Here is an 11,504-nt window from a genome sequence, read left to right as displayed (position 1 = left end):
TTCCTTTCAGTTAGTCCTGACGAAGGGTCTCAGCCCAAAACATCGACAGCGCTTCTCCCTATAGATGCTGCCTGGCCTGCTGTGTTCCACCAGCATTTTGTGTGTGTTGTTGTTCATATTAGTTTAATTTCTTTTCCAGTTCTGACAAAGAGTCTGGGATCTGAAGCAAACCATTCCGCTCTCTATGATCGCTGTCTGACCTGCTGAATGTTTCCAGTATTTTCTGTTTTAAATTTTGGTATATTGCACTGCATTGCCAAAATCCAATACTGCAGTCAGATGCTAACCTGAAAACATCAGATAATCATGAACTAATCCCGAGAGCCACAGGTCAATCGAATTTCACTCAGGGGATGCAGGTACAGCTAATATGACCCAACCCTGAAACCCCAGTGAAACTGACTCTGGGACTACTTAAGATCGCGCGGGAAATTCACATGTGGGCGACGTCGGGTGGGGGTGGTGTTTATCTCAACGGAGGAGGAGGAAACAATAATGTTTTTTCCCCAAAAAATAAAACATACAACATATTAGTTCCGGAAGCAGAGATGTGGGGCTCAGGGGTGGGGATATTGGTTGAAATGCCGTACAGAGACGACCGAGCCTGGGCTGCTGATTTATTTGGGAGAAGAGTTTAGGGAGAAAGCGATGGGGAGGGTGGGGGGAGTCGCAAGAAGATAAAAGGCAGGGCTTGGTTGGAAACGCGCACACGTCCGGGCTTTCAGGTCGGCGCAGACGTGCGCGGGTTCGGGAATGTGGCAAGAGAGCAGCAGAGGGTGGCCCCTGGTGCCAGGGAGGACGCGGGTGGCACGGAGCCGAGCGGAGCAAGGGATGAGCAGCGGCCCCGGTCCATGTCCTCTTTCTCTCCGTTAGACTGCCGTACACAATGGGAGGTGCGGAGACAATGGAACCGGCGATTTCCTAACGCAGCGCCGAATCAGGGAATTCTGCTACCGGTGTTGTATTTGGCCGCATATATTTTATTATCCAGCGATCAATAATCGACTTCTTTACATTTTTTTGTTTCTTTTTCTTGCATACGACTTAGTACAAACACCAGATGTAAATGATGTTCAAGTATCACATCCGCATGGTTTGCAATGACCTGAAGGTACTGGTTTTGATGAGATCTTTCGCGATGCAGAGGAGCGAGCAGGATTTGGAGACGGGCCGGAGAAGGGGTGGAGGAGGAGGAGGAGGAGGAGAAGAAGAGGGAGGGGGAGCAGGAGGAGGACGGCTGACCAGATCGGGATGCGGCTGGCCTCCCTTCCCCAATTGTTCGTCCCGGGCCGACGAGGATTGTTACGGGTCGAACGGTGCTGGAGCTGGAGGAGGATACGACGACAAGGAGAGGAATGGTGCTCTCCAAACCGGAATGGACTCCGTGTCCCTGAGCAGCAGCGAGAGTGGAATGAGGAGCCCTCTGTGCCGAATCTGTTTCCAGGGACCAGACCAGGTACAGCGAGGAGAAATGCTGAGATACCACATTCCGCTCACATATTCTGATCATTCTCAACATAGCCACTGTATCGAAGGCTCAGAGTTGTTAACAGAAGACAAATAACAAAGCATGTATATTTCTGCAAATGGTTATTTATCTGTATTGATGTGTTAGTCCCTCGGGGTAGACTAAGGAGCTATCTCAGGTGTCCAGGAATGATTAAAGGATTCCTTGGTTTCTTGGGGGAAAGCATCATTAAAATTAGAAGGAAAGGGTGATGACAGGATGGACAAAAGGGTGGTGGAAATATGGCACTCTTCGTCCCACAAAACAAATCTGTTGAGGCTGGGATTTGATTAAAATATTAAAATGTAATTTTAATTGATTTGATTTTATTGGATGGGGCACCAAGGAATGTGGAGCAAAGGTGGAGAGTTGGATTTTAGGTGCAGATCAGCAAATGAAAAGGAGGGAAGAAGGGCTGAATGGTCTCATTTTGAACCTACAAAATCTTGTCACCATTTTATAAGAGTACCATGTTTATTTCTTTTATGGTTTACATATTAAAATTCAAGGAACAGCGGGCTGAACTCACTGGGAAATGAAGTTGGTACAATCAGTGAATGTTGGAAATACATAGCGGATTACACAGCATGTCAAGTGAAAGATTAAACAGGAAGTGATATGACAAGAACCAGGAAAACGCTTTAACAGAATGAGATGTTTTGGGAGGAATGGAATAAAGGGGAAAGTTGGCTGAAGAGCTTAACTGTAAGAGGGAGGGACACTTGAGAATGAAGAGCAGTTTAGATAGGCTCATGAATGTGAGGAAGATAGAAGGACATGGCCATTGTGTGGGCAGGAGCAATTAGTTTGCTTGGTTATTTGATGACTATTTAATTTGGTATGGCACAACATTGTGGATGGACGGGCCTGTTCCGGTGCTGTACTGTTGAATGTTCTACATCTGATGAACTGTGTGCTGAGTTGGTCTCCCTATATAAGGAAGGACCTACTGGCCTTGGAATATAAATTCACAAGATTGATTCTGGGTATGAAGAGATTGTGTATTAGGAGAGACTAAGATTTGGCCATAATCATTGGGGTTTAGAAGAACGACAGGCAATGTCATTAAGACACCAGCTTTCGGAAGGGATCTTACAGGGTGGATATTGACAAGTTGTTTTCCCTGCAGGTAGACAGTCTGGATCTGGAAAGGGGGTCTCAGAGTAAGGGGTCACTCACTCACACTGAGAATGAGAAATTCCTTCACTTGGAGCGTGAGAATCTTTGTAATTCTTCAGCACAGAGGTCTGCTTGGGTTTAACAAATTAAAACTTGACCTGAAACCAACCCAAACATGAGCAAGTTGAACCCAGCATATCAACTGGCCAGAGCCTGAGGGCATTGTTTTTTTTTTTTGCTACCCAACCTGAACCTGATATTTGGCCGCGGAGGGGCCTGGGCTGGGTAGTGAGGGTCCAGGTTAGAAGGAAGGGTCAGAGCAGAGCATTGGCTGGGGCTTCAAGTGGGCTTTGCTGTGGGCACTACCCTTGCATGTCTGCTCACTTCGTCCGCTTTCCAGCCTCAGTTTCTTCATCCTTCTTGCTTTCCAATTCAGAGCGCCCCAAATATACTCATATTTGGCACAACCTAATAATGACATTAAATAGTGATAGTTTTTATAATTTTGTTATAAAGATCTGTCCCAACCCAAGAACTTTTCACTTCCTTCAGAGTTACTCCATATTTGGAGTAGCCCCATTTTGGCCTTGGTCAAACAGCCAGAGTAGAGGGCTTTAGATAAATTATTAAATCTCAACTAAAATTGACAGATCTTTAAACACTAAGGGTAATTGGGGATATGGGAATTGGAAAAAAATGGATGAGGTTGAGAATTGGTTGTGATTTCATTGAAGGGTGCAGGGGGCTTGAGGGGCCACATTTTGGAATTCTATTATTTTTCATTGAGGTCTGTTTAAGAGACAGATCAGATCCTGTTCCTTGAATGGGTGCTGAGATATTATCTAATTTCTGTTTTGAAACCAAGTTTAATCACTTTGGTTCAGTGAAATCACCTAAAACACACTGACCATTTCTTCTTGGCGAGTTAGCATATTTTGCACTGAATCTATCGTGACTAATGAGTGTGACTATTCACCAGCATATGGATGGTTGTGCAGCAGCAACATGCATGAGAAAGGAAAATGGACTTAAACTGATTCTGGTGCTGTATTAGAGTCATGAAGTTCAGCTGGTGGTTCTAACCTTTTGGAATTTTGCTCTTTATTGATAAGTTGCATGGTATTTGCTGCTTTGTAATAGTGAACGGTATGGGGAGCAGATTTAACCTGATCTCCAAAGGGCAGATCCATGGGATTAGGTGAAACATGGATTTCACTGCCCTGTCCCTTGAGAGTGAGATCAGACAGGGTGTAAAACTGGTCCTACATGCAACCAACTTCTCAACAGATGGACGGTTAGCCAGGTTAAAGTCTGTGCATCTGACCACCAACATAGTCTACTTCTCAGTTTAGGGAAGTGAGCTCCGACATTCAGCAATTCCCAGAGAACTGGCCTGCAGTTGCATTCTCATTCGCAGTAATTTCTGTAATCTGAGGACCAGTGGTTTCTCTGGTGTGAGGGCAAGATTTCCTCTTTGGTTGTTGTCTGTTTGTGGTGTTGTAAACATAGTGGGCAGGTTCCCTGCATTTGCTTTTTCCTGCAAACTTGCAGGTGTGTTTTAAATGAGAGGGTAAAATCCTCCTGAGTATCTGTTGAATGAGATTGCTTTCTCCGATCTCATCTTTGAGCAACAGCATACTCATCAATGGTAAATATTAATATTTTATTCTGTAGAAGATGAAGAAAAGGTGTTGTCTTCTTATCAATGTCATCACAAGGTATGATTGGTTGATCCTGGCGGGAAATGCATACTCCACAAATTGTAGTGGTGCACTGGCATGTCTTTATTTCTGCATCCATTAACAGCGTGTGGCTGTCACTGGCCAGGCCTCAGTTGTCCCTTACCCTGAGTGGTTTGCTCAGCCATTTCAGAGTCAACCACATTGCTGTTGGCCAATGACCCGGACTGGTAAGGGCAACAGATTTCTTCCTGTAAAAGATACCAATAAATCAGGCAGATATTATAACATTCTGGTATTTTAATTATCACTAATATCAACACCGATAATCAACTTTTTTCCCCATTTATTTAATACCTTGAACTTCCTCAGCTGCTGTGGGTTTGAATTTGTGTCTTTAGGTTGAAATTCCAGACTTCTGAATGTGGGCATCACAGTGGGAAAGCAGGTTGTGTTTTTGTCTTGAAGTCCAGTAACCTGTGTTCAGTTGTGCTGTCTGTCTGGAGTTTGCATGTTCTCCCTTTATCTCTTAGATTTCCCCTGAGTGCTTCAGTTTCCCCTTACACCCTGAAGATGGACAGGTTGGCAGGAACACGAGATTTTGCAGATGCTGGAAATCTTGAGTAACACACACAAAATGCTGGAGGAGTTCAGCAGGTCAGGCAGCATCTATGTAGGGGAGTAAACAGTTGATGCTTGGGGCTGAGACCCTTCATCAGGCTCAAAATGTTGGTTGTTTATTCCCCTCCATAGATGCTGCCTGACCTGCTGTGTTCCTCCAGTGTTTGTGTGTGTTGCTCAGGTTGGTATGCAATTGGTTATTGGTGTAAGAGAACGTAAATATTACTGACCTAGTAAGTTAACTATGTTATCATCCCTATTACGGGAAATATATAGGATATAATAGAGTCAGAAGGTTCAAGGACTTGAGGTGAAAAATCTAGGCTGACACTCCAGCGTTGTTGGAGGTAACATGCTTAATACAAAGCACCCTCCACCCAATCTTGTGGATGGAAAAGATCACATGGCCACCATTTCATAAAAGAGCAGAAGGGCTTCCTGCCAGTGTTGTGGCCAATATTTATCCCTCAACCGTTTCTATGAACTTGCTGACAAGTTTCTACTTTACCATAGTGACTGTACAGAGCAAAGTGCTCTAAAATTGTGGAAGATCCCATAAAAATGCATGCCTTTTCTGAAGACCGTGGTGAGGAAACAAAAAGCATTTTGTTCCATTAAGTTCTACGGGCTTGCACTGAGTGAGTGGATTAAGATAACACGTAGTTCTCTTCTTAAAAATTTGGAATAAATCAAATTCTGATTTGGAAACATAAATAGCTCTACAATGTCTAATTTTATTGAAGGTGGTTCCAGCTGTGGTGGAAGAGAATAACTGTATACATTGCTTATTGGGTTTAGAAAAATTTTGATGTCTTATCACCTGTAATGGTCTTCACTAGCATCAAGTTCATAGCACCATATCAGCAGAGAAAGAAGTTTTACGGCATATCATCTGTGTATTAGCTCTTTTAAAGTCTCTGAGAAGTCCAACTCCTAATCCCTCATTTGCGAGCATTTCCTTTTGGTATCAGGATTGGCAGTTCTAACAAAATGGCCAATGAACTATTTCCCTCAACCCAATTTAGTAGCCCCACAGGTGCCTTTTGTCCCATATACTTGCAACGGTTTGATGTACATACAGCCTATTTCAGATCCTGTCATAAAAATTGCAACCAAGCACGAGTTTAAACTTAGAACATAGAATATTACAGGCCCTTTGGCCCATAATGTTGTGCCAACTTTTTAACAGACTTTAAGATCAAGCTAACCCTTTCCACCCACATAGCCCCAATTTTTCTATCATCCATGTGCCTATCTAAGAGTTTCTTAAATGCCCTCTAACTCGACCCTGGCAGTTTGTTCCACATGCTCACTGCTCTCTGTGTAAAGAACAGGCTTCTGATATTACACCCCCCCCTCTATAATTTCCTCCACATCTTAAAATTATGCCCCCTTTTAAGCCACTGTTTGTCCACTCTGTCTATGCCTTTTACCATCTTCTACATTTTTATCAAGTCACCTCTCATCCTTCTCTTTTCCAAAGGAAAAAGCCTAGCTCACCCAGCCTATCCTCATAAGATATGCCCTCTCATCCAGATACATCTCCTCTGCACCCTCTCTAAAGTTTCCACATCCTTCCTATAAAGAGGCGACCAGAAATAAACACAGTGTTACAATTGTGGTCTAACCAGGGTTTTGGAGAGCTACACAACATTACCTTGCCTCCTTGAACTTGATCCCCCAACTGATGAAGGCCCACATGCCTTCTCAACGACCCTATCAACTTGCACGGCAACTTTGAGGAATCTATGGACATCGATCCTAAGGTTCCTCTGTTCCTCCGCACTGCCAAGATTTCTGCCATTAACAAGCAGTAGAAAATCTGCAGATGTTGGAAATCCAAGCAATACACACAAAATGCTGGAAGAACTCAGCAGGCCAGGCAGCATCTATGGAAAAGAGTAAATAGTTGACGTTTTCAGCCAAAATATCGAATGTTTACACTTTTCCATAGATGCTGCCTGATCTGCTGAGTTCTTCCAGCATTTTGAGTGTGTTTCTTGCCATTAACCCTGTATTCTGCCTTTAAATTGGACTTTCAAAAGTGAATCACTTCACACTTTTCCCAACTGAACTGTATTTGCCACTTCTCAGCCCAGCTCTGCCCCATTGCAACCGATGACAATCCTCCACACAATCCACAACTCCACTAGTCTTTGTTTTATCTTCAAACTTACTAACCCTCACTAAACCATTTATAAAAATCAAAAGGAGCAGGGATCCCAGAACAGATTCCTGTGGAGCACCACTGGTCACCATTCTCCAGGGAAAATATGCTCCTTCTGCTACCATCCTCAGCCTTCCGTGGGCAAGCCAGTTCTGTATCCACACAGCCACGTTTCTTTGGATCCCATGCCTCCTGACTTTCTGAATGAGGTTACCATGGGGAATCTTATCACACTCCTTCCTAAAGTCCATATACACTTGTATGCACTGCTCACATCCTTAAAGAATTCAATCACTCTTGTGAGACATGACCTGTCCTTCACAAAGAAATGCTGACTACTAACCCTTATCATTCGTTGCTTTTCCATAGAATGGAATATTCCGAATATAGTGATTGCTCCCTTCCTGATCTTTTCCACAGTGTCTCTGTTACTATTCGAGGGGTGTCTATGGAATATTCCCTATATATTGATTGCTCCCTTCCCGATCTGTTCCTGAGTATCTCAGTTACTGTTCGATGGCTGTCTATAGAATACTCCAAAAGGAATGATTGCTCCCTTCCCGATCTGTTCCTCAATGTCCGTCTTACTATTCGAGGGGTGTCTATCGAATACTCCCAATGGAATTATTGCTCCCTTCCTGATCTGTTCCACAGTGTCTCTGTTACTATTCGAGGGGTGTCTATAGAATACTCCCAAAGGAATGATTGCTCCCTTCCCGATCTGTTCCTCAGTGTCTCTGTTACTGTTCGAGGGCTGTCTATAGAATACTCCCAAAGGAATGATTGCTCCCTTCCCGATCTGTTCCTCAGTGTCTCTCTTACTATTCGAGGGGTGTCTACGGAATATTCCCAATATAGTGATTGCTCCCTTCCCGATCTGTTCCTCAGTGTCTCAGTTACTATTCGAGGGGTGTCTATAGAATACTCGCAACAGAGTGATTGCTCCCTTCCCGATCTGTTCCACAGTGTCTCTGTTACTATAGCAGGGTTGGGGGGGGGGGGGTGGTCTATAGAATACTCCCAATAGAGTGGTTGCTCTCTTCTCTGTTCCTATTGGTGTGCGGGGGGGGGGGGGGGGAGGTGGAGTTAGTCAACATAATACTCCCAATAGAAATTGCTCCCTTCTCTCTCTGTTCCTCAGTGTCTCTGTTCCTATTGGGGTGGGGTGGAGCGGGGGGAGTGAGACTGTAGAATATTCCCAATAGAGAGATTGCTCCCTTCCAGATCTGTTACACAGTGTCTCTGTTACTAATGGGGCAGGTGTCGGAATCGGAATCAGAATCAGGTTTATTATCACCAGAAGGTGTTGTGAAATTTGTTAACTTAGCAGCAGCAGTTCAATGCAATATGTAATCCAGCAGCGAGAGAAAAAAATAATAAGAATAAATAAAATGAAATAATAAATAAACAAGTAAGTCAATTACGTATATTGAATAGACGTTTAAAAAGTACAAAAACAGAAATACTGTATATTAAAAAAATGAGGTAGTGTCCAAAGCTTCAATGTCCATTTAGGAATCGGATGGCAGAGGGGAAGAAGCTGCTCCTGAATCGCTGAGTGTGTGCCTTCAGGCTTCTGTATCTCCTACCTGATGGTAACAGTGAGAAAAGTGCATGCCCTGGGTGCTGGAGGTCCTTAATAATGGACGCTGCTTCCTAAAGATGTCCTGGGTACTTTGTAGGCTAGTACCCAAGATGGAGCTGACTAGATTTACAACCTTCTGCAGCTTCTTTCAGTCCTGTGCAGTATCCCTTCGAAACCAGACAGTGATGCAGCCTGTCTCCACGGTACAACTATAGAAGTTTTGGAGTGTATTTGTTGACATGCCAAATCTCTTCAAACTCCTAATAAAGTATAGCCCTGTCTTGCCTTCTTTATGACTACATCGATATGTTGGGACCAGTTAAGATTCTCAAAGATCTTGACACCCAGGAACTTGAAGCTGCTCAATCTCTCCACTTCTGGTCCCTCTATGAGGATTGGTATGTGTTCCTTCATCTTACCCTTCCTGAAGTCCACAATCAGCTCTTATTGACATTGAGTGTCCATAGAATACTCCCAGTAGTGTGATTGCTCCCTTCTCGATTATGTTCCTCAGTGTCTCTCTTACTATTGTGTGTGGGTGTCGATAGAATACTCCCAATAGAGATATTGCTCCCTTCTGGACATGTTTGTTAGTGTCTCTGTTACTGTTCGATGGCTGTCTATAGAATACTCGCAACAGAGTGATTGCTCCCTTCCCGATCTGTTCCTCAGTGTCTCTGTTACTATTCGAGGGGTGTCTATAGAATACTCGCAACAGAGTGATTGCTCCCTTCCCGATCTGTTCCTCAGTGTCTCTGTTACTATTCGATGGCTGTCTATAGAATACTCCCAAAGGAATGAATGCTCCCTTCCTGATCTGTTCCTCAGTGTCTCTCTTACTATTCGAGTTGTCTCTATGGAATATTCCCAATATAGTGATTGCTCCCTTCCCGATCTGTTCTACAGTGTCTCTGTTAACTGTTCGAGGGGTGTCTATAGAATACTCCCAAAGGAATGATAGCTCCCTTCCCGATCGCTTCCACAGAGTCTCTGTTACTATTCCAGGGGTGTCTATAGAATACTCCCAAAGGAATGATTGCTCCCTTCCCGATCTGTTCCTCAGTGTCTCTCTTACTATTCGAGGGGTATCTATAGAATACTCCCAAAGGAATGATTGCTCCCTTCCCGATTTGTTCCTCAGTGTCTCTCTTACTATTCGAGGGGTGTCTATTGAATATTTCCAATATAGTGATTGCTCCCTTCCCAATCTGTTCCACAGTGTCTCTGTTACTGTTCGATGGCTGTCTATACAATTCTCGCAACAGGGTGATTGCTCCCTTCCCGATCTGTTCCTTGGTGTCTCTGTTACTATCCGAGGGGTATCTATAGAATACTCACAGTGGAATGATTGCTCCGTTCCCGATCTGTTCCACAGTGTCTCACTTACTATTCGAGGGTTGTCGATGTAATACTCCCAATGGAATGATTGCTCCCTTCCCGATCGCTTCCACAGAGTCTCTGTTACTATTCCAGGGGTGTCTATAGAATACTGCCAAAGGAATGATTGCTCCCTTCCCGATCTGTTCCTCAGTGTCTCTCTTACTATTCGAGGGGTATCTATAGAATACTCCCAATGGAATGATTGATCCCTTCCCGATCTGTTCCTCAGTGTCTCTCTTACTATTCGAGGGGAATCTATGGAATATTCCCAATATAGTGATTGCTCCCTTACCGATGTGTTCCACAGTGTCTCTGTTACTGTTCGATGGATGTATGTAGAATACACCCAAAGGAATGATTGCTCCCTTCCTGATCTGTTCCACAGTGTCTCTGTTACTATTCGAGGGGTGTCTATAGAATACTCCCAATGGAATGATTGCTAACCTTCCCGATCTGTTCCTCTGCGTCTCAGTTACTATTCGAAGGGTGTCTATAGAATACTCCCAAAGGAATGATTGCTCCCTTCCCAATCTGTTCCACAGTATCTCTGTTACAATTCGAGGGGTGTCTATAGAATACTCCCAAAGGAATGATTGCTCCCTTCCCGATCTGTTCCTCAGTGTCTCTCTTACTATTCGAGGGGTCTCTATGGAATATTCCCAATATAGTGATTGCTCCCTTCCCGATCTGTTCCTCAGTGTCTCTGTTAACTGTTCGAGGGGTGTCTATAGAATACTCCCAAAGGAATGATTGCTCCCTTCCCGATCTGTTCCTCAGTGTCTCTCTTACTATTCGAGGGGTGTCTATGGAATATTCCCAATATAGTGATTGCTCCCTTCCCGATCGGTTCCACAGCGTCTCTGTTACTATTCCAGGGGTGTCTATACAATACTCCCAAAGGAATGATAGCTCCCTTCCCGATCTGTTCCTCAGTGTCTCTGTTACTATTCCAGGGGTGTCTACAGAATACTCCCAAAGGAATGATTGCTCCCTTCCCGATCTGTTGCTCAGTGTCTCTCTTACTATTCGAGGGGTGTCTATAGAATACTCCCAAAGGAATGATTGCTCCCTTCCCGATTTGTTCCTCAGTGTCTCTCTTACTATTCGAGGGGTGTCTATAGAATACTCCCAAAGGAATGATTGCTCCCTTCCCAATCTGTTCCTCAGTGACTCTCTTACTATTCGAGGGGTGTCTATGGAATATTCCCAATATAGTGATTGCTCCCTTCCCGTTCTGTTCCTCAGTGTCTCTGTTACTGTTCGATGGCTGTCTATACAGTACTCGCAACAGAGTGATTGCTCCCTTCCCGATCTGTTTCACAGTGTCTCTGTTATTATTCGAGGGGTGTCTATGTAATATTCCCAATGGAATGATTGCTCCCTTCCTGATCTGTACCTCAGTATCTCTCTTGCTATTCGTGGGGTGTCAATAGAATACTCCCAAAG

General features: G+C 44.1%; 1 protein-coding gene across 1 annotated transcript in view; it reads left to right on the top strand.

Annotated features, from left to right (window-relative positions):
- Positions 1–754: 754 nt before the first annotated feature.
- LOC132384476 (E3 ubiquitin-protein ligase MARCHF9-like) overlaps positions 755–11,504 on the top strand; it is a 217,479-nt gene continuing 206,729 nt past the window's right edge. The window contains exon 1 of the mRNA XM_059955628.1: positions 755–1,456. Coding sequence (XP_059811611.1) covers positions 1,067–1,456 — 390 coding nt within the window. The 5' untranslated portion in view covers positions 755–1,066. The remainder of the gene's footprint in view (positions 1,457–11,504) is intronic.

Source organism: Hypanus sabinus, chromosome X1 (genome assembly GCF_030144855.1).
Source record: "Hypanus sabinus isolate sHypSab1 chromosome X1, sHypSab1.hap1, whole genome shotgun sequence".
Classification (NCBI taxonomy): domain Eukaryota; kingdom Metazoa; phylum Chordata; class Chondrichthyes; order Myliobatiformes; family Dasyatidae; genus Hypanus; species Hypanus sabinus.
The sequence above is the reverse complement of the archived record's forward strand: the minus strand, read 5'-3'. Positions and strand labels throughout refer to the sequence as shown.